This window comes from Mercenaria mercenaria, chromosome 13 (genome assembly GCF_021730395.1).
Source record: "Mercenaria mercenaria strain notata chromosome 13, MADL_Memer_1, whole genome shotgun sequence".
Taxonomy (NCBI): Eukaryota; Metazoa; Mollusca; class Bivalvia; order Venerida; family Veneridae; genus Mercenaria; species Mercenaria mercenaria.
Window position 1 is genome coordinate 68,843,683 of NC_069373.1, and position 24,868 is coordinate 68,868,550.

At 36.7% G+C, this 24,868-nt stretch overlaps 1 protein-coding gene across 1 annotated transcript; it reads left to right on the top strand.

Moving 5' to 3' along the window:
* Window positions 1-10,058: 10,058 nt before the first annotated feature.
* Window positions 10,059-21,119, top strand: LOC123528899 (retinaldehyde-binding protein 1-like). Its single transcript, XM_053522191.1, has 8 exons — window positions 10,059-10,184; window positions 11,615-11,755; window positions 12,360-12,519; window positions 14,001-14,062; window positions 17,029-17,246; window positions 17,788-17,895; window positions 18,403-18,526; window positions 19,774-21,119. Exons 1-8 carry the CDS (start codon window positions 10,172-10,174, stop codon window positions 19,920-19,922), a joined length of 975 nt encoding a protein of 324 aa, XP_053378166.1. The 5' UTR covers window positions 10,059-10,171; the 3' UTR covers window positions 19,923-21,119.
* Window positions 21,120-24,868: the final 3,749 nt, after the last annotated feature.

Genomic DNA, 24,868 nt, shown 5'->3' on the forward strand with positions numbered 1-24,868 from the left:
TTGTTGTTTTTGTTGTTGTTTATTTTTAGCTCACCTGTCACAAAGTGACAAGGTGAGCTTTTGTGATCGCGCGGTGTCCGTCGTCCGTCCGTGCGTCCGTCCGTAAACTTTTGCTTGTGACCACTCTAGAGGTCACATTTTTCATGGGATCTTTATGAAAGTTGGTCAGAATGTTCATCTTGATGATATCTAGGTCAAGTTCGAAACTGGGTCACGTGCGGTCGAAAACTAGGTCAGTAGGTCTAAAAATAGAAAAACCTTGTGACCACTCTAGAAGTCACATTTTTCATGGGATCTTCATGAAAGTTGGTCTGAATGTTCATCTTGATGATATCTAGGTCAAGTTCGAAACTGGGTCATGTGCGGTCAAAAACTAGGTCAGTAGGTCTAAAAATAGAAAAACCTTGTGACCACTCTAGAGGTCACATTTTCAAGTCATGGGATCTTTATGAAAGTTAGTCAGAATGTTTATCTTGATGATATCTAGGTCAAGTTCGAAACTGGGTCACATGCCATCACAAACTAGGTCAATAGGTCTAAAAATAGAAAAAACCTTGTGACCTCTCTAGAGGCCATATATTTCACCAAATCTTCATGAAAATTGGTCAGAACGTTCACCTTGATGATATCTAGGTGAAGTTCGAAAATCGGTCACGTGCCATCAAAAACTAGGTCAGTAGGTCAATTAATAGAAAAACCTCGTGACCTCTCTAAAGGCCATATTTTTCATGGGATCTGTATGAAATTTGGTCTGAATGTTCATCTTGGTGATATCTAGGTCAAGTTCGAAAGTGGGTCACGTGCGGTCAAAAACTAGGTCAGTAGGTCTAAAAATAGAAAAACCTTGTGACCTCTCTAGAGGCCATATATTTCATGACATCTTCATGAAAATTGGTCAGAACGTTCACCTTGATGATATCTAGGTCAAGTTCGAAAGTGGGTCACGTGCTATTAAAAACTAGGTCAGTAGGTCAAATAATAGAAAAACCTTGTGACCTCTCTAGAGGCCAAATTTTTCATGGGATCTGTATGAAAGTTAATCTGAATGTTCATCTTGATGATATCTAGGTCAAGTTCGAAAGTGGGTCACGTGCCATCAAAAACTAGGTCAGTAGGTCAAATAATATAAAAACCTTGTGACCTCTCTAAAGGCCATATTTTTCATTGGATCTGTATGAAAATTGGTCTGAATGTTCATCTTGATGATATCTAGGTCAAGTTCGAAACAGGGTCATGTGCAGTCAAAAACTAGGTCAGTAGGTCTAAAAATAGAAAAATCTTGTGACCTCTCTAGAGGCCATACTTGTGAATGGATCTCTATAAAAATTGGTCAGAATGTTCACCTTGATGATATCTAGGTCAAGTTTGAAACTGGGTCACGTGCCATAAAAAACTAGGTCAGTAGGTCAAATAATAAAAAACCTTGTGACCTCTCTAGAGGCCATACTTTTCATTGGATCTGTATGAAAGTTGGTCTGAATGTTCATCTTGATGATATCTAGGTCAAGTTTGAAACTGAGTCAACTGCGGTCAAAAACTAGGTCAGTAGGTCTAAAATTATTAATATCTTTTGACCTCTCTAGAGGCCATATTTTTCAATGGATCTCCATGAAAATTGATCTGAATGTTCACCTTGATGATATCTAGGTCAGTTTCGAAACTGGGTCATGTGCGGTCAAAAACTAGGCCAGTAGGTATAAAAATAGAAAAACCTTGTGACCTCTCTAGAGGCCATATTTTTCATGAGATCTTCATGAAAATTAGTGAGAATGTTCACCTTGATGATATCTAGGTAAAGTTCAAAACAGGGTCACGTACCTTCGAAAACTAGATCAATAGGTCAAATAATAGAAAAACCTAGAGACCATATTTTTCAATGGATCTTCATGAAAATTGGTCAGAATTTTTATCTTGATAATATCTAGGTCAAGTTCAAAACTGGGTCACATGAGCTCAAAAACTAGGTCACTATGTCAAATAATAGAAAAAACGACGTCATACTCAAAACTGGGTCATGTGGGAAGAGGTGAGCGATTCAGGACCATCATGGTCCTCTTGTTTAGACTTTGTAAGGATAAATATTAATTCATTGCTGTTTTGTATTACACCTGTATGTCATGAGCTTTGCATCAAAATGGCTGTTCATTGTATGTGTTAGTGCATCCTATAGTGTTGGTGCATCCATCTGAATTTGTCCAGGCAATAACTGACATGCATAAAGCATTCTTTTTAAGCTTGACTATTCGAAGAATAGGTCAAGCAAAGAGCTATAAAAAAAAATGTACTTTATACTTCTTTGGATAAAGCTATTGGACTCACTCGAGCTTTTGTATGCTGGTATCTCAGTATCAGTTGTGGGAATGGATTGAAACTTCGCATACTTATTCACTGTGATAAACTGACTTAAATGTACAATTTACTGTGATAAACTGATCTACACTGCACAAGTTCCATAACTCTGTTTTGCTTTTTTACAAAATTATGCCCATTTTTCTGCTAAGAAATATTTGGTTACCAGTAATTTTTTTTATGTAAGCTAGTAACTCAGTACCAACATGGATTGAAACTTCACTCACTTATTCACTGTGATGACCTGACATGCCCTGTACAGGTTCCATAACTCTTCTTTGCTTTTTTCACAAAATTGTGCCACTTTTTCGACCATTTTTGTGTGTCCCCCCCCCATTTTTTTGGGGGGCACTTACAGTTGCCCTTGTCCATCTGTCTGTCCATCTGAGCCCACAGTTGCATACTAAGGTGACTAACAAAAAAGTAGCCACATAAATACCCATGTGTAGGAATGTTTGTCTGTCTGTCCAAATTTGTGTCGTTCATATCTCAAACAGTATTTGACCAAGAGTCATCAAACCTAACAGGATTGTTATTCGGTACATAAAGCAGTGCATCTGGGTTTATAACTTGGATCTCACACTCAGACCAGAGTTATGACCCTTGATTTAGTCAAAAATAGGCATAAAAAGTTTCTGTCGCATGTATCTCAAAAAGTATTCGACCCAGTATTATGAAACATTTCAGGAGTATTATACAGTATGTGAAGTTGTGCATCTTGGGTTTTGTTAAGAGATATTACTCATGGCCCTTGACTTAGTAAAAAAAAGCATAAAAGTTGTGTTGCACATATCTCAAAAAGTATATGACATAGGGTCATGAAACATCATAGGAATATTATTCAGAATGTGAAGTTGTGAAGATTGGATTTTTATCAGTCGGACAAGTTTTATGTCCCTTGATTGTCAAAAATATGCGTAAATGGGATACAAGTTTGTGTCATGTGTATCTCAAAAAGTTATTGACTTGGAGTCATAAAACGTTAGGGGATTGTTATATAGCATGTGAAGTTGTGCACCTTGTGCTCAGATTGGGATTTTACTCAGCCAGATTGAAGTTATGGTCCTTGACTTAGTGAAAACTACACATAAAGTGCTTGTGTTGCATATATCTTAAAGAAATATCACTTAGGGTCATGAAATCATGCAGGAATATTATCCAGCATGTGAATTTGTGCACCTGAGTGTTTTTATTTTTCACTTTGCAGGACAAGAGTTATGGCCCTTGACTTAGTCAAAAAATAAAGGTTTTTTGCTGCATGTATGTCAAAATGTACTTCACCTGGAGTCATAAACATTAGAGGATTGTTTTATAGCCTATGAAGTTTTGCACCGGGTGTTCTCTTGGGATTTTACTCAGCTAGGCCAGATTTGTGGTCCTTCACTAAGTGAAAATCACACATAAAGTTCTTAAATTTTGTGTTGCAAACATCCTAAAAACTGTTTAATCTTGAGTCATAAAACCATGTACAGTGACAGGAGCGTGTGTGTTGGGGGAAGGGGGTGGGGGGGGGGGGGGGGGGGGGGGGGGGTGGCACAAGTATCCTATTGACATACATCTAGTTGATTAAGCTTTTATATGTAAGCTGTTATCTCAGTACCAACTGAAATAGGAGTGTTTTAGATTTTTATAAAATTGTGCCTCTTTTTCGACTTTTATATTTATTCAATTGGCAATGCTGTTAAATAGTCGAGCATTGCTGTCCTCTGACAGCTCTTGTTATGTATAGCATGAATATTTTCTTCAATGAGATGGAGTGTCAAACACAAACCCTAGGTCTCTTTCTCAAAGATCAAGGTCAAAATCCAGGGTCAATGTCAAATTTTGTTCTTTCCTGCATGGAGGAACCTTTATACATGTATTTGACAGAAGTGTTTGCTTCACTGAAATAAAATGTCATATGTAAACTGCAGGTCCCTTTGTCAAAGGTCAAGATCAAGGGGGTCAAAGGTCAGTTTACAGCTTGCCTGGGCAGGGAACTTCGACATGCATGGAGCAGTCTTCATTTATTTCGTATAAATGTTTACCTCAATGAAACTGAGAGTCGCGCACAAAATGCATGTCTATATCTCGACGCCAATGTCTACAGGGTCAAATTTCATGTCCGATGTTGTCTGAAAAATAACTTCAGCATGTCTGGGTCAATTGTTTATTAGCTCATCTGATTTTTTGAAAAAAAATGATGAGTTATTGTCATCACTTGAGCGGTTGTCGGCGTCGGCGTCTGCGTCTGCGTCGGCGTTGCCTGGTTAAGTTTTATGTTTAGGTCAGCTTTTCTCCTAAACTATCAAAGCTATTGCTTTGAAACTTGGAATATTTGTTCACCATCATAAGCTGACCCTGTATAGCAAGAAACATAACTCCATCTTGCTTTTTGCAAGATTTATGGCCCCTTTTGTACTTAGAAAATATCAGATTTCTTGGTTAAGTTTTATGTTTAGGTCAATTTTTCTCCTAAACTATCAAAGCTATTGCTTTGAAACTTGGAATACTTGTTCACCATCATAAGCAGACCCTGTACATCAAGAAACATAACTCCATCTTGCTTTTTGCAAGATTTATTGCCCCGTTTGGACTTAGAAAATCAGTTTTCTTGGTTAAGTTTTATGTTTAGGTCAGCTTTTATCCTAAACTATCAAAGCTATTGCTTTAAAACTTGCAACACTTGTTCACCATCATAAGTTGACCCTGTACAGCAAGAAACATAACTCCATCCTGCTTTTTGCAAGATTTATGGCCCCTTTTGGACTTAGAAAATATCAGATTTCTTGGTTAAGTTTTATGTTTAGGTCAACTTTTTCTCTTAAACTATCAAAGCTATTGCTTTGAAACTTGCAACACTTGTTGACCATCATAAGCTGACCCTGTACAGCAAGCAACATAACTCCATCCTGCTTTTTGCAAAAATTATGGCCCCTTTTGGACTTAGAAAATCATTTTCTTGGTTGAGTATTATGTTTAAGTCAACTTTTCTCATAAACTATCAAAGCTATTGCTTTAAAACTTGCAACAGGTTTTCACCATCATAAGTGGACACTGAACATCAAGAAACATAACTCTATCCTGCTTTTTGCAAGAATGATGGCCCTTTTTAGACTTAGAAAATCATGGGTAGGACAATATTTCTATTACACAAAAAAAAATCAGATGAGCGTCAGCACCCGCAAGGCGGTGCTCTTGTTATATTTGGCATAACTGTTTAACTCAACGAAACATTGTGTAGCCCATAACTCCTAGGTCTCTCTCAATATCAAGGTCGCACTAAGGAGCCACAGGCCATTTTAGAGTTTATCGGGACCTTAATTGACATGCATGGAGCAATGGTAGGCTCTATTTTTATTTGGAAGAAGTGTTTCCTCCAACGATATGAAACGCGCGCACAAATCCCAGGCCATGTCAGCTAGATTTAGTAGGTGCTGTATTTTTTTTCATTCTTCTTTGGAGCTTTTTTGATTTGCTGACATGTTTGAGCCATTGATGTGGTGTGTCAACAAATTACTGGCTCGGCATTGTTGTCCTTCGGACATCAACATTCTAGTCTATAACGACGAGTATAAAAAGTTTCAAAATTATGTGTAACTGCGTAGGCACTATGATAATTTTGCATGTTATTTTGTAAATCTTATATTATGCATAAAATCCAGAAAATAAAGCCATTTTTTCTCACTGTTCCTATTGAAAATGTAATACACTAATACAAATCCAAATACTATCACGCTAATGACACCGTTGTTACTATTATGTTCAGGACGAGCTATTAAACGTTGGTGTGAGGTGGATGGCCCATCATCTGCCATCCTGCAATAACTTTTACTTAAATATTGAAACAACTGGTTATAATTACACCTAACTTGGCCATCCTGGCATGAACCTCTTTCAAATTTGTTCAAATGATTCGCATGCCACCAAAGCTAGAAATAGAGAAAAAAAACTTTAAAGGACTTCTCGTGAGCTATTTGATGGGTTCGCGTGACCCCTTGATCGGGCTACCGGAGCTTAAAGAGTACTTAACCTCTAACTCCACACATTGCGTTTTTCTTGTTTCCTCGGCTAAACATTGCCATCATTCGATGAAAACTGCACTATGTAAAATGATTGTTTTACTTAAAAAAACATAATAAAAATAGAAATCAGATGTAAATTCATCGTGCCCTAACAGTTACAGTAAGGTAAACGGAAATAAAAAATCACATAAGTTAGAATAATACTGCTACACACTTATATATAGAAGATGTTGTATCGATGTAAATAATATAATTTTGTAGCCATGTTTCAGGCCTGTACGTTAAACATAAATGGAATATTCATCAAGGGGGATGGGCAACTGGGTAAAAAGGATTTTATTTCAAATGACTTCCCTTACGGAAGTGTTATTATAGTGTGGTGCAAACATTTGCAGTGACTATTCCGCGAATATCTAGTGAACATGCCGCGAACACTTTCGATAAAGTAAATCCACTGATCGCGTGATGTCCGTTTGGCGTTCACTTTTCCAATGCTGATTATATGAGCTACGTCATGAGAAAACCAACATAGTGGCTTTGCGACCAGCATGGATCCAGACCAGCCTGCGCATCTGCGCAGTCTGGTCAGGATCCATGCTGTTCGCTAACAGTTTCTCCAATTCCAATAGGCTTTAAAAGCGAACAGTACGGATCCTGACCAGACTGCGCGGATGCGCAGGCTGGTCTGGATCCATGCTGGTCGCAAAGCCACTATGTTGGTTTTCTCATGGCGCGCCTCATATATGTGTTGTGAATAAATTTCTTCGAACTTGCTATAAACTTCCAGCCATAAAGTTACTGTGAAGAGTGCTGTGAACATGCCGCAAACAAGCTAATAACCATTATTACTACGTACAATACTGGGGTAAATTGACACGAATTATGAACCTTATTGCTTTAGAAACTCGAGCGCTGAGACTGTAGCAAAGTCAAAGTGCCATTCAAATGTCTTAACTTTTTATATCACGATACTTAATATATACTGAATCCTTAAGATAAAATATATAAAGCTATTTTATTTGTCAGGTTCAATTTAAATAACACTTCAACAGTACATGTTTTTATTTCACCACAGTGGCATTTTGTCTTATTAGCTCCATCCTGCTTTTTGCAAGAATTATGGCCTCTTTTGGACTAAGAAGATATCAGATTTCTTGTTTAAGGTTTATGTTTAGGTCAACTTTTCTCCTAAACTATCAAAGCTATTGCTTTGAAACTTGCAACACTTGTTCACTATGAACAGCTGACTCTGTACAGCAAGAAACATATCTCCATCCTGCTTTTTGCAAAAATTATGGCCTCTTTTGGACTTAGAAAATATCAGATTTCTTGGTTAAGTTTTTCGAGTTATAACATCTTCAGAATCCCTCGGGATACGTTTGTACACTCACCCTACCGGGCTCGGGCACCAACCAATCCTTCGGGAATCTGCAGATGTTATAACATGAAAAAACATGCGTTAACCCTACAAACTGACATATGCATTTTATATTTATTTATAACTGGGAAATTTCATTCTGACATGCTTGTTTCTGTTAAAACATGCTTACGCTAAAATGACGTCACGTTAACGCGTTGATGCCATGTTTTTAAGCGACCAAGAAAGAGCGCTTCTATATTCTATCCACTTTTTTTTTTATTAAGGGCATATTAGAATCGAAATAACGTAAAGCAGAATCGTGTTTTACCTAAATAAATACACTCAAAATCGGTTTTACGTCGCCAGAATAATTCACTCTGGTTGCGGCCATGAAGTTATTCCGCGGACGTATAACCTCTTTCCGCGCATTAATAACGTTAAAACACGGTTTTTCTATACGTTATTTCTTAATTAAGATCTACATTGTAGAAAAAAAATCAATGCGCGAAAATGTTCTCAAAATTGATTTTTTTCCATAGACTTAGGCTAAATTCTAGCATAAAACACTGCTGTTCTTGTCACTTTTCGGGGATGTTTTAACAGGAGAGAAAACGTGTGTTAACAGTGAGATTCTCGCGCTCACGTGCTGTTAAAACATCTTTTTAAATATGCTTGTTCCTTAGCAAAGCGTAAACGCATTACGGCCCGAAAACGGATAATTCACTATGAAATGTCAGGTGAGATACAGTACTGACCATTCAGGAAAACGTCAAATGAACACTTCGATATAAACACGTTTATTATTTAATATAAATGAAAACAATTACTTATCAAGACAATCTTTTCATTTTATTTCTGACAGAACATTGTTAGAACGATGGATGAGTTTGTCGATATCAGTGTGTTTATATCTTATACCTGCTCAACTGCCGTAATAAGTATATAAATTTCTTCTATTTCCGGACCATTGTAGATCTACTGAATGAATCACATTTTCTGTCACAAGTCTTTCTCCTTGTTCATATTATACGTCATTCTAGCATAAAACTGCTGTTCTTGTCACGTTTCGGGGGTGTTTTAACAGGAGAGAAAACGTGTGTTAACAGAGAGATTCTCGCGCTCACGTGCTGTTATAACACCTTTTATATATGCGCGTTCCGTGGCAAAGCGTAAACGTATTACGGCCCCAAAACAGATAATTCAAATTGAAATGGCGTCAACGTGAAAAATTAAACCAGATATTCCCGCGCATTTCATGAAAATTTAATGACGTTGAGGCAGAATGTAGGGCGAGGGTACCAACGATTCCCGAGGGATTCTGAAGATGTGAAAAACGCGAAAAGAGCATGCGCTAACGCTATTTTAGCATAAAACTGCTGTTATTGTCACTTTTCGGGGGTGTTTTAGCAGGAAAGAAAACGTGTGTTAACAGAGGGAATCTCGCGCTCACGTGCTGTTATAACATCTTTATATATATGCGCGTTCCATGGCAAAGCGTAAACGTATTACGGCCCTAAAACAGATAACTCAAATGGAAATGGCGTCAGCGTGAAAAATTAACTCAGATATTCCCGCGCATTTCATGAAAATTTAATGACGTTTAGGCAGAATGTATTCATTTATTAGATTTTTTCTCGTTTTATGCTAGGATAGCATTAGTGTATGGTCATTTTGTGTTATAACATCTTCAGAATCCCTCGGGATACGTTAGTACCCTCGCACTACGGACTCGGGCACCAACCAATCCAACGTTATAACACGAAAAAACATGCGTTATCCCTACAATATAAAGAAATCAAACTTTTCGAATTTTCATATTATTTTGCTTAATTTTGGCTTTATTGTCAAATATTACACCTGGTATTTTCCATTGTACATAATTTCAGCTAAATATATTTCAGTTTTTGCTTTTCTTGTTCACGGATTGTTTTAAAACTTTCAGGATACCTTGGTTAGTATAAAAGCAACAGCTCTTTAAAAAAAAACATGGACCAAAGTGTTAAAAACGTTACTCCTCACAAAAATATACATTGTAGAAGAGATGAGCCGCGCCATGAGAAAACCAACATAGTGGGTTTGCGACCAGCATGGATCCAGACCAGCCTGCGCATCCGCGTATGCGCCGGCTGGTCTGGTCACAAAACCACTATGTTGGTTTTCTCATGGCGCGGCTCAATTATCTTTAGAAGTTCATAAAAGCTCCTGCTTCTATTCCTGCAGATGTTTAGAATGATAAGTAACTTATATCGGAATATTGCAAAATAAAGTCAAAAATCACGAAAATTCCTGTTACGGATTTGGTGAACGGAACAATATAGTGCTATATTTTAACCTACGTCAGATAAGGCAAGTTAAATCGATACACATGAAATGCGAGCCCAATAAACAGGCAAAATAGTATTACAGTGTGTATTACACGGAAGATAGTTTGTTAAAAAAGGACTTAAAAGATTAAAATATGTCTTCCACAGGTATGTCAAATAAATCTCTACGTTAATCCGTGATTGGTAAACAAAAACATAGTTTAAGATACCCGTATTAATAATTTACCGACACTAGTTAATAGAATAACGCACTAATTTACTTTTAAGGTGTACACGAGATAGTTCGTTGTTTCGAGTTTTCGACTTTTTTCATCATTGTGGCATCGATTTTTCGATGTACATCGGAACATATTATTTAGTTCAGGTATAAGAGACAAATACATGTAGATACGTCAATTTGTGTTTATGATATTTAGGTCAGCAGCTGTTAAAATATATTTTTTTCGCCAAAGATTATGCTTCGTCACTGTACCGTGCAGGGCACCTATCCATTACAAAGTGTCTCGCTGGTACAACCTCGTTCCAATGGATACATTTAAGACAGGTTCAAAAATATCAAATAAATATAATTTTGTTTGCTATTTTCGTATTATGTTTAAATATTTTTATCTTATGTCATATCGGTACCATTCAACAAACGCGTAGATTAGCTATTAACAAATTACTTGATATTTACCGTTTTAAAATACAACCCAAAACATAGCGAGGGTTGTTCTTTAAGCGTGCGTGAAACTAAGACATGACAAGACGCTTCCTGATAAAAAATATAAATAAATGTACAATGTAATCAGGATGTTCTTTGAGTAGTAGAACAATTGATTGGTCCATGGCAGGAGAAGTACGTACCCAAGCAGTACTACGTGTGACCTTGTTCATTCAATTATTATGTTTAAAGCCCTGCTCCGCGGCTATTCTATAGTGTGTATGCAACCCATGATTACAATAGGTAACAGTTAACAGCCACGCGCCACACTTAAGCACGCAAAACCACAGGTATTTTATATCGAATTTTATATAAAATAGATTCTATTTTGACAGGCGTCACTGTTTATAGTCAGGATTTTCATGCTTTTTCAGTGACAATTGAAGGTTAAAAGGTAGGACTGGCGGTCTTTAATAAAACACTGATACTACTTTTTTTTACAATCTCGCATCGACAACAGAAAAACATCTGACAGTGCCTCACATACATTGTTAAAATTATTGTCGCTTGAAACAGTAGAATATTATGTAGTTACATTGCCCCACACGCCGAAACCATCTCTTGTTATAAAATGGATATAGATCCACCCGGAGATTTCAATTTTCCTCGCTTCGCTAACAAAAGCTGATCGCTTCCTAAAACTTTTCGCACAATGCACACATGGCAGTACATGAATTACTACGTGAAAGAACAAATATGAACTTTGAATTTTATACAACAATAGAAAGTGCATTCGTCAAAATTTTATTGCTTTGTAAAATATTAATAAGATTTTATGATTATTCATTTGTAACTGCAAGGTATTCTTGTGAGTCACGCTTTCCGCGCCAGTAAGTAGAGAATCATGGGATATTTTTTGTATCATATGTTGCAGACGACTTCACTGGTACACTAGATGAGGAAAGCCAGCAAAGGGCGAAAAAGGAACTTAATGAAGACGAGAAGAACAGAGCCGGCGCCGTTGATACCCTCAGACAATGGGCAATGCAACAAAAATGGCTGAAGACGCCGACAGGTTGTGTTTTTTTTTTGTCTCGTTCCTTATGGAGATTGTCATTTTGGAACAGTATTTAATCACGTGCAGAAATCAGATATTTAAAGCTGCACAAAGTTCCTGGATTTGGTGAAAGTTTTAAATTTTTCCGCAAGAAACTGGCAACTCCTAAGCATACGGATAGAGGATTAAGAACTTAATGCACAGTATGTCACTGATTTAGCATCGAACATATGCAATCATGAATTTTCTTCTACTTAGCTAAATGTCTTTACCCGTATATTATGGTATAACGGGTTAATAGATATTTTGTTACACCACTTTCTCATTACCTCTCCCCTAAAGAAGACACGGGGTGCAGGGCAGGACGCCGGACTCAGATTCGAATCATGGTGAGAGCGGAATTTGACTCCAATCTCCCTCATCCCGCCGTATACCGGTCAGAAAACCAGGAAGTAGTTATTGAGCAAAGTTAACAGAAGTTGTGAGATATTCTCTACAATAAATTTTAAACTATCGGTAAACAAACTTGTATACAAATTTGTGTAAAAGATTTCGCCTAAACTGAAATAAACGTCGTACCGTATTCATAAAGTGTCTATTTGCCGTATGTTTTTTTCTGCAGATACGAAATTTTTGGTGAAGTTTTTGAGAGTAAAGAAATACAGTCAGCTTGAAGCGAGGAAAGCATTAGAACGTTATTGGAAAGTAAGGTCCAGCATACCGGAATGGTTCAGTAACAAAGATCCAAGAGATCCTAAAATACAGGATGTCTTCGACAAAGGGTACGCTATAAACTAAGCTAGACTGGTTCAGTAACAAAGATCCAAGAGATCCTAAAATGCAGAACGTATTTGACAAAGGGTACGTCAGTGATTTTATTCTGTAAACTATGCTAGACTGGTTCAGTAAAAAGATCCAAGAGCTCCTCAAATACAGGACGTCGTTGACAAAGAGTATGTCAGTGATTTTTCACTATACACTAAGCTAGACTGGTTCAGTAATAAAGATCCTAAAATACAGAAAGTCTTTGACATGGGTACGTCAGAGATTTTTTCTATATCAAGTAAGATTGATTAGTTCAGTAACAAAGACTCAAGAAATCCTAAAATACAGGGCATCATTGACAATGGGTACGTCAGAGATTTTTCGCCCCCACACAAACCATTTTTATACTTTATTGGGGTTTGATGTTTCTTTTAGTACTCCATCTCCTCTACACTTTGCCCCCATTTTACCCCCACCCACCAAAGGAAAAAATTGTAGTGTCTTATAATTATTGATTTTGTATTTCACTGTCCCATCGGCCCGACCACGCTCAAGACAACCAAAATAAAAAATAGTTTCACAACAATGGTCATTTGGCAAATTCCTTCAAATTATTCTGTTGCATTAAAAAGCATGGCTGCCAGGGGCGGGGCATGTTTTGCTTATATCTTTAAAAACCTTCTCTGAACCTGCTGGCCCAATTTCAAAATAATTTTACAGCAGTGTTCCATAAATGACCGTCTACTTAATTTCTTCAAATAATCATGCTTCGTTAAAAAATGGCCTCCTTGGTGGGATTCAGTTTTCCCTATATGGTAAACCGTTGCCCTTCAAACTGTTGGCTCGTTTTAAAATCATTTCCGACAAATGTTTTTTTATTGGGTGACACTTTACAACACACAAATTCATTCAAACTCCCACCAACATTACTCCCAACCCTCCACCACATTATTTTCCTTTAACTATTTTGTGTTTCTTGATATCGTCTTTTAGAAGTCATCCCACTCCCCCCAGACGCGGAAAGATTACTTATTCTTGACATAGTGTCGTAAAATGCTGTGTCATCATTCAACCATTCACCGTCCCACTCTTCCCTCCTCTCCCTCCTCTACACTCAGAAAAGACGGGTTGTATTTAAAAGTTATTTCACAGGTATTTTCTATACGTGACCCTCTACAAAAACTGTGCAAGCAAGCTAGCAATCTAGGTACACCACGGCCTTCTTGTATATTTTCACGTTCTTACGTTTCTCAGTATTGTGTCTTATTAAACCAAACCCCTTCCAACAATCATTCCATACATAAATATAGCCCCTTTTTCATAATGTGCTCTTGTTTAACTTTTCCTCCTCCTGTCATACGCAGATAGAATATATAAACGTTGTAGAAACATTTTGTAAAGTGCTTAAAATATCGTTAGATTTTGTACTGTCCTCTGCTATTTGTTATATATCAAATGTTTCTACTTACTTTTCTATCATTTTTTACACGTGTTTCAGGTTTATGTTGCGTCTGCCAAGAGTTGACAAACTTGGAAGGATTTATGTTCTACAGAGAACAGGTAAGGTGTACCGACAGCGACAGCTGGGAACATGACTTATGGTTCTTGTTCTTAATTCGGTCGGCTATTCGATAATGACTGAATGAGTGTTTTTGCTCTAAATTCGGACAACACCAGGCAATCGGCTATTCGATAATCATTGAATGAGTGTTTTTGCTCTAAATTCGGATAACACCAGGCAATCGGCTATTCGATAATGACTGAATGAGTGTTTTGGCTCTAAATTCGGACAACACCAGACAATCGGCTGTTCGATAATGATTGAATGAGCTATTTTGCTGTTTTATTTAGGAAATTTGTCATTAACATGCAGAGGGTGTTGTCATAGATGTAATAATATTCATACTATCTTATAATTCAAATCTGGAACTATTTATTATCTTATGGGACAGACTTTCTTTTTTGTATGTATCTTAATTGTCATGTATAATCTTTGTGACGCATGATAATTCTTTTAAAACATAGTTATTGTTACATTACGTTTATTTAAGCCTTCTTTAATTTGAGACGTGTTTGTCGAGAAAATTTAAGTAATTCTGATATGTGTATTTTTGTATAAATGTTAAATTATAAATTGACTGTATGATTGTGTGTATGTGTGAATGTATATCAGTTGAAGGCCATACTGGAAATAAGTTGTAAAATATCTGTATTTGTACACTTAGTATGTCACCTTCAGAAAATAAAGTTGTTATTATTATTATTATTGAATGAGTGTTTTTGCTCTAAATTCGGATAACACCAGACAATCGGCTATTCGATAATGATTGAATGAGATGTTTTGCTGTAAACTCGGACAACACCGACCGATTGGCTATTCGATAATGATTGAATGAGTGTTTTAGCTTTTAAACACAGGACGATCGGCTATTCGATTATGATTAAATGAGAGTTTTTGCTTTTAAATTCGGACAACACCGGACAATCGGCTATTCGATGATGATTGAATGAGCGTTTTTGCTCTAAACTCGGACAACACAGGACGATCGGCTGTTCGATAATGATTGAATGAGCTATTTTGCTGTTTTATTTAGGAAATTTGTCATTAACATGCAGAGGGTGTTGTCATAGATGTATCTGATAAATTTGTTGAAACAAACGAGAAATTGTGAAGAAGTAGAAGTCCGCTGTTTGGTTCCTATACTTAAACGAAATATACGATATAACGATGTTTTTTACCATATCATTTTTTACCTTTATATCCAATTTAATTGCTGTATGATATCTCGGTAGAAAGAAGTGAGACACGCTCGTTGTCTTACTGCATTTCGAAAGAACCCATTTTCAATCATAGAGACACCGTAGGCAAGACAAATCAAACGTACAAATCACAGGTTGCTTAGACCTGGAATACGTCAAGAAGAATCTTTCATCACAGGTTATTTAGACCCGGAATATATCAAGAAAATATTTCATGATTTCATCACAGGTTACTTAGACCCAGAGTATGTGAAGAAAATCTTTCATTATTTTGACACAGGTTGCTAAGACCCGGAATATATCAAAAAGAATCTTTCATCACAAGTTGCTTAAACCCGAAATATTTCAAGAAAATCATTCATTATTTCATCACAGGTTGCTTAGACCCCCAAAATATATCAAGAAACATCTTTCATTTTTTCATCACAGGTTGTTAAGACCCATATCAAGAAGAATTGTTCATCAAAGGTTACTTAGACCCGGAATATATCAAGAAACGTGTTTCATTATTTCAGCACAGGTTGTTTAGACTCAGAATATGTCAAGAAACATCTTTCATTATTTCATCACAGGTTGCTTAAAACCGGAATATTTCAAGAAAATCTTTCATTATTTCATCACAGGTTGCTTAGACCCGGAAATATCAAGAAACATCTTTCATTATTTCATCACAGGTTACTTAGACTCGGAATATATCAAGAAACATCCTTCATTATTTCATCACAGGTTGCTTAAACCCGGAATATTTCAAGAAAATCTTTCATTATTTAATCACATGTTGCTTATACTCGGAATATATCAAGAAACATCCTTCATTATTTCATCACAGGTTGCTTAAACCCAGAATATTTCAAGAAAATCTTTCATTATTTCATCACAGGTTGCTTAGACTAGGAATATATCAAGAACCATCTTTCATTATTTCACCACAGGTTGCTTAGACTCGGACTATTTCAAGAACCATCTTTCATTATTTCATCACAGGTTGCTTAGACCCGGACTATATCAAAAAGCATCTTTCATTATTTCGTCACAGGTTGCTTAGACTCGGAATATATCAAGAACCATCTTTCATTATTTCGTCACAGGTTGCTTAGACCCGGAATATATCAAGAACCATCTTTCATTGTTTCATCACAGGTTGCTTAGACCCGGAATATATCAAGAAACATCTTTCATTATTTCATCACAGGTTGCTTAGACCCGGAATATGTCAAGAAATTCTTTCATTATTTCATCACAGGTTGCTTAGACCCGAAATATATCAAGAAACACTTTCATTATTTCACCACAGGTTGCTTAGACCCGGAATATATCAAGTAAAATATTTCATTATTTCGTCACAGGTTGCTTAGACCCGGAATGTTTCAAGAAAATTTTTCATTATTTCACCACAGGTTGCTTAGACCCGGAATATATCAAGTAAATTTTTTCATTATTTCGTCACAGGTTGCTTAGACCCGGTTAGACCCGGAATATGTCAAGAAATTCTTTCATTATTTCATCACAGGTTGCTTAGACCCGGAATGCTTCAAGAAAATTTTTCATTATTTCATCACAGGTTGCTTAGACCCGGAATATATCAAGAAACACTTTCATTATTTCACCACAGGTTACTTAGACCCGCAATATTTCATTATTTCATCGTAGGTTGCTTAGACCCGGAATATATCACTGACAAGAAAAGTGTTTCATTATTTCATCACAGGTTGCTCAGACCCGGAATATATCACTGACAAGAAAAATCTTTCATTATTTCATCACAGGCTGCTTAGACCCGGATTATATCACTGACAAGAAAAAACTGAATGGAAGTGATGCTATATTCCGTGCAGCAACGGCACTTATCGACTGGGTGACAATGGATGAACGAGCACAAGTGAATGGTATGGTAGTGATATTGGATATCACTGGATACAGCCTGAAACACAAACTTGTCATACACACAACAGATAATGTGAAAAGGTTTACTTCCATCTTGCCGGTCAGTTGATTTGTTCTTAGTTTCTAGATAATTACCTCCCTTGACAAAACCGTCAACCAGCCATTAAAAAAATCAGCGAAACATATGTAAAGTTTCAACCTGCCAGTACCTATAAAACAGTTTTTGTCGAGCCCGCTTGCGAAAGTGAAGACATAGTTGTCCAAATGGTTCGGTGTATGTGCGTGCGTGCGTCCGTCTGAATTTGTTTGTCCGAACCATAACTTTGACATGCATAGAACAATCTTGTTTATATTTGGCATGTGTTAACCTCAGTGAGACGGAGTGTCAGCGATTGTTTCTCAACATTCATTTAACGGTTCTAACAACCACCAAAAGGAATTATTGATTTTATTAAAAGAAGCTATTTATTTAAAACGCATAATCCTAAAGATCTTCATAGATTTTCTGTACACGCAGCAGTATTTTTTTACTGCAATGGGAAATACTTGTAAAAGTATAATAGGCCTTCATATTCTTTTGTATTGTTTTTCTAATGCGAATATTTGCATTTGTAGACCGTCTTTTTATTACTTTATTTCAGACAAACCCCAATCGTGTGAAAGGTATCCATATGTATAACTTACCACTCGTATTTGAAACCGTGCTTACGCTTGTGAAGACATTTATGAAACAAAAACTCAAGGATAGGGTGAGTATTTTTTTGTTTGCTTTAGAGTCGCATCGACATGAATTTAGAACATACAGCGACTTCTCCCTCCAGTTTTTGATTCTGGAGGTATACCCAAGGTGCCTCATGTCAGGCGTAGGTGGCGGGCACCCGGATAGAACTAGTAACATTCTGTAAGCCAACTGAATTCTACACCAAAGCGAGGGTCCTAACTCACATCGGCGAGGGGCAAGTGGTTCGAAGTCACGGGCCTGAACCACTCTGCCACAGAAGCCCCCCCCTCCACCCACCCCTCAAAGTGAGTTATTTAGTAATTATGGAATAATTCAATTTAATCAAAGTATCAGTGAATTTTCTCCAGATATATAAATACGTTTAATGAAAAACTAATGTATAATGTCAATTTAGACATGCAACACAAGAAGACAATACCTTAGTTTTGGAAACACGAAAATGATTTATGTAAAAGACCTTTAAGGGTTTTTTTTATTGAAATTATCAAACTTTCAAACTTTTCTCCTTTTTTAGATTCAAACACACGGACAAACGCTCGTATCGCTATATGACAGTATCGATATGAGTGTTCTACCTGCAGAGTATCTGCCCGATGATTATACAGGTCCATGCTCGGGAACATTAGAAGAAATTATAGGTATTCAGATATTTTTCAAGTATTGCTTTTCAGTCAGTCAGTGGGTTATTGAACTTTAATTTGAGTTGTATAAAGAATAAGTGTACGTTTTAATATTAATGACTTATCGCCAGATGCATTATTTTCAAGTAGAATTGAAAATGTGAAATGTAGTGTTAACTCGTGAAATTTATCTTGAACATATAATGTGCAACACAACAAAAAATTATGCTTAGTGAGTAGATCTATTTTATTTCGATGTTTTTTAGTTTCCCTAGACGTTTGTTCTGGTAAAAAAGCTAATATTAAGCAAATAATAATTCATACATTTTACTAGCAGAAACAAGCTGTTTTGTGACTTTGGTCAACTTTAAACCATCAAATAGCTTAGTTCTGGATAAAATCCGTGCCATAAGTGAACTTTGTTTCCCCTGAAAATGCAAGAAATTAAAAGAAAAATCTCATGAACACTATGAATTACAATTACATTTTTACTTGTGACTCATGGTGGTCTTTTAAAAAAGGAAAAAACAGGGAAAAGGTTCAAGACTCCAACAGCCACTGAACAGAAGGCTCATAATGCTTTTGCTTAAAGTATGGCTACCACATTTTCCGTTATAAACATAAAATTTCTTGTTAAATCCTATTTCCCTTTTTTCTCTAAAATTTGTCAAACGGTCGAGTACTTTTGACCATAGTACTGAATTTTTTATTGAATCTTCTGTTTTTAGCTCAACTATTTGAAACTTTTCAAGCAGTAGAACCTTCGTCGGCGTCCGCGTCACAAAAAATAATCGGGTTAAAGTTTTGCATGGTTTCTCAGAAACTACACGGCCAAATACTTTCAAACTTTAGATATGTATTTGGCATTTTGAAGTGACCCCCAGGACAAGTTACATAAGTCTAGTTTTTATTTTGTCAAATTATGCCCCTTTCCAACTTAGAATTTCAGGTTAAAGTTTTGCATGTAAGCAGGTTTCTCAAAACGTATCTGGTCAAATGCTTTTAAAACTTCACACGTCTTACCTTACGAGACAAGTAACATAAATCTAGTTTTATTTTGTCAAAATATGTCCCTTTTAACATTGAAATATTGCTTTAAGTTTTGCATATAAACTGGTTTCTCAAAACCTACTAGGCCAAATGATTTCTAACTTCACGCATATCTTTGACATCATTTTAACGGTTGTTTCTTCTGTTTTTAAGATAAAGCCTTTACCGCCATTTGGCTTAATGAATACAAACGTTTAAAATTGTTTTATTTTCAGCATATAACAAAGAGGAAATAACGAAACAACCAGTTGTTGACTATATAATGGATCTCACAAGTCCGGGAAAGTATGGAGTGGACTCAAAACTGAAACCGGCAGAGGACGACGTTCCATCAGCATCCTTTAGAAAACTTAATGTTGACTGAAACTTGAATTTCGTGTTGACATTTTTTTTATTCTGAAAAAGATCTAGAGTCATTTATCTTACTTTATTTAGATGGACACATGCTGGTATGCTAGTTCTCATTTAAAGACGAAGGAATCTCAGCAATTTAGTTACCCCACGGTCATATTTGAAAAATGCAGTGTTAATTATTGAATGTGAGATGAATGGAAGAATTTTTGGAATGGAGTTTCTACCCGGCTGCCAATCCGTCGTTAAAGTAAGACGCCGAGAGGAACCGGAAGTCATTTAACGCTATTAAAGCTAGATAGTCGCCTTATGATCCAAACTTAGCATCATAAAAGACAGCTCAGTTAATATTTGCTTTTGCTACAGCTTTCTTTAATTATGCATTTTCTTATACATTTGTATATCAGTGTAACTATTTTATACTCTAATATTGTAGAAAAATCTAGAGCATTTCCTATTTTCAACAGGTCTGCGTTTGTTTCTATGCCTCGTGACACCTGTAACATCAACAGGGACGAATGCTAGTTTAATAAATATATGTTCCTAAACTACCTGTAAGTCAAAAAGCACACATGCTAGACGAACTTTAACAACGTTTAACAAATCTTAATCACAGAGACGCTCCACAGGAGCTCGATGTCGGGAACGCAGATTTTTCGGCCTTATCCGGCCTTTATGTATTGGCGGAGCTTACAGCCTTCACGAATATTATCCAAAGTTTCCATAATCTCAACTTTTAAAAATTACTCACAAACTCGGGTATACTAAAAATGTGTTGTTTTTTTTCAGTCTACCGGCACCTTGACGGTAATTTATGAAAGTTACGATTTGGGCAAAATAAGACCATATTCTTTGAGTTTGGTCCTTCGGTCACGGTATAAAGGCAAAACCGCGCAGGAAAAATACGATCATGACTCCGAGCTCCTGTGAGACGCTCTACAGAATTTTAGAAAATCAACAGTAGGGCCTATACTGCGTGATACTATTAGGGTCCGATCGCAAACAATTCCGAAATAGGTGCATTTACAAACAAAGGCAGATAACAAGATTTAATGTTCTTGTTTTATTTGATATGTTGACACAAAATATAATTATTTTCCAACAGACGCGGCTTCCTGAAAAAAAGTTCATAGGCTTGCATTTAATTTCATTTGATACATTATGCATGTACAACTATGTACATAACTGGATTTTTAAAACTTTCCAAAAATATGGTAGAATCTTGTTTTTGGACAAATCTAAATCTCGAATGGGATTTTCTTACCCATAACTTATGGGAGTAGTAGATTTAGTCTATTTCAACTTGTGTTTGAAACACGACCACTACAAAAATATTGAAGATAATATGACTTTGTTTGTCTGTCACAATGAAATATGACTGAGTAAAACCGAGTCTAACATTTTCATATTTTTTGTCTTGATGCACGATCTGTTGAGTTTCCAAATGTTCTATTGTCTGACCTGTCTAATCCATAGATTTAAACATAAACCATAATCATCCTAAAGTTCTGTGAGAGTGGTGTTAGGATCTTTTCGTATTTATAAGGTTTATAATTTGATTTGGCCAAAAAGAAATGTTATCTCTCCTATTGCAAAAACTGGACAAAATCACAAAGTCGAAAACTAGCTTTAAAAGGAATTTTACATCTTTTTTTGCACTGTAATTTTGCTTTTATGCTTTTAAAGAAATCTTGAAAGTTTCGAAACAAAGAAAGCCAAATTTTTTTTCTCAATTTTTTGTTTCCAAAATGGCCTAAATTTACTAGGGAAAATAACTGACCAAAGTCGTTTTTTTTAATGATAAATTAATCATGATATTTGAAAATTTAAAAATATCCTATATACCATCATCGGAGTTCTTTTAAATGATATATTATATCAATGGAATGGTCATAGGGGCCTATATTTAACCTTTATCCTGCTTGCGGTAGGTGATTCTGCCTTTTCGACCAGTGTAGATCATGATAAGCCTGCACTTTTTGGTAACACCCCTTTTAACAGTTAATGGTACTGTCCAAATTGAAAGATGGACACGATCATTATAGAAATTTAGCAGGGTAAGGGTTAAATAGGAATCAAGGAAATATGATACGAAAAAGGTGGATCAAACAGTAGCATTTTCTCAAGTTGTGCAGCCATAAGTGAACATATAATGTGTGATGTCTAAAAGACGCAATTATATGGTTTTAACAATTCTATCTCATTTACCTGTGCTTTTAAAACTTGTTTTTTGAACCTAGTGCAATGAATATTTTGGTTTCGAAAAGGTGCCATTCCGGTTAAACTTTCAACAAACAATTGTGTCGAAAGCTAAAATACCGGGTCGTCTGCATTTTCTAAGGTAAACTACAGCTAGGAGCTCGTACCCAGCACAGCTTTGTTGAACCGTAATTTTCACACAAACGAATTCGTCACACTTGTGAGAATTTTGTGCGTGACAAGTAGGTATTGTGAAATTTTCGAGCCCCATTTTTAACCACCTCCTAGTACCAACGAAATTTTCACAAATATGTCATACATGTGTGAGGAATCCGTACGAATTTTTCACACTTGTGACTAATTCGTGTGTGAAAATTACGGTTCAACTGAGGGTCTGTCTGAAGTTAGCAGAATAGCAGAGTAGCAGAAACACTCCAGCAGAATAGCATAATAACTCCAGCAGAAAAGTAGAACGACAAATTTCAAGGGCATGTTTAGGGGGAGAGGGGTCAATGTCAAAAGTGAACATCTTAGCAAGAAAATATTATTGCGGAGCGGAGGATTTTTTTTCGGGGTTGGGGGTGGCAATTGATCTTTTTTTATTGCGTATGTGATTATTTGTTGCAGGTAGTGATTTGACCTTTGAATGAATAAACCACTAAAATCATGCCGTAAAATATAAAGATACTCATCCAAGAATCTTAGCTGAACTTTGACCTATAATAAAATAGAAGGATTTTACCGGCATTACCTAGTGCCCTTGACCTTAGATCTAGTGTACTTTTAAAACAACAAATGTACTTCAATTGCACATCTATTCATTCGGCGAAGTAATGAAACTCTGTTACAAAAAAAAAACAACTCTTTACGTATTGAGTGATTCCTGTGACAGTGACATTTGGCATAGTCAAAAACAAGTGAAGGAGTATTGCCATGCAATATAAATAATTAATGTCCATAATAGGCTAATATTATCATCCGAAAATTTACTGTTGTTAATGCCAGATTCCACGGTTACCTAATGGCCCTGCATGTTCTCACATTGAGGTGATAATTTGAGCCAAGTTTCATGAAAAATCTGCAGTATGCTAGGACATATGGAACGGAAAACAAATTCCAATGCTTCCTTCAATGGTGACTTTGACATTTTATCAGTTTGCCTAGAACATGGAGCATGTCATCTTGATGATTTGAGCATTTGACCCAAGTTTGAAGAAAATCTTCAACGGATTTGGGACGTGTGGAGAAGGCACAACATCCTATGACCTTGAACTGCAGCCTTGACCTCGAGTCGGCGTCGATAAAACATGCGTTTAGCATGTTGTTCTGAAAAGATTAACATATAACTAGTAGGGGACTAAAAGCCTGTTATTTGCTCAGAAGGTATGAGTCAACACAAACGGTACCATCAATATACCTTACACTTAAGAAAATGTCCAAAAGTGCACTGTAACCTTGACCTTCATGGTATATGTACAGTTTTTGAATACGACACATCGTGATGTTATGGTGAATATTTATGCTTGAGTTTTTATTTTTTTTTAAATCCAAACATGAATGACAAAGTCACGTGAAAAAGTTCAAATATGCACTCGACTACGGACCTGAGTCTTACACGCGACCAGTTTGTGTGTTAGACCTGCCGTCCACTATGCGGAATGCGCAAAATCGGGATGTTTCCACATGTCTTCGCGATGTTCTGGAACCTTTCCGTGTCCTTCTGGAAACTCTTCTGGCACTTCTGGGCCAAATCAGCATCGAAAAATCTTCGACATTCAAATTTTAAAAGTTTTAAAATTTCGACGCCGAATGTTCTATTCGGGACGGATCTTCGGCAAACCATCGGCAGCCATTCCGATGTTCGGGAACCCGTCGTTATTTACTCAGCATCTTCGGAAAGCCATCTGCAAATCTTCGTAATCTTTTTAGCCATCCCGAACTGTTATTTTGAGGTAAGGGTAGGTGACTTACCTCACAGGTTTTGCTCAAGGGAGAGCAGTATAAGACAGAGTGAAGACAAGGGAATCCGGGCACCAGGCCCTATCTCTCCTTCGAATAGACTCCCTTGGTTCCTTAACGTGCCGGATGTATAGCACCAATATGCAGGGGCTTTCTTTCCCGGGAAAGACCAGTACTTAGCCCCAATGTGTGAAGTCACCAGCCCCTGGTGAGGCTCGAACCCGGGACACGAAATATATCCTTTAAGTCGTGCATTTTACTACTGAGCTATCATAACAAATTAGTAGTTCGACATTATTTATATACCCCTGCTCTCAAATCGGCAACATTTCGGCATTCTATCGGCACCTCTTCTGCATGTTCTGTAATGTTACCGCAACCTTTTCGCATGATCGGGAAACGTTCGCCGGGAGCCAATTCTGGAGCTGTCGGCATTCTTCCGCGTCGCATTCGGCTACTTCAGATACGTTTCGGTATTTATACCACAACTGTTCGTACGCCACTCCTCGAATACATGCCGAACGAGCCCGGTGGCAAGGCTCCGTTCATTTTATTAATTAATTATCCCGAAAGGTTCCCGAAACAAGCAAAATTTTATCGGCAACCCTTCCACAAAGTATCGGGCTGTAAGTAGACGGCAGGTCTTATTGTTAACATTTCTGCCAAGTCGTTCTATAATTCTACTATGCATGGCAAAGTAATGCCCCAGACACCAACAACACCTTCACTATTCTTATATTATATAATAGTGAAAATCAACAAAGTTAAAAGTGCATTGTGCTGTTGACCTTTTACGGAAGT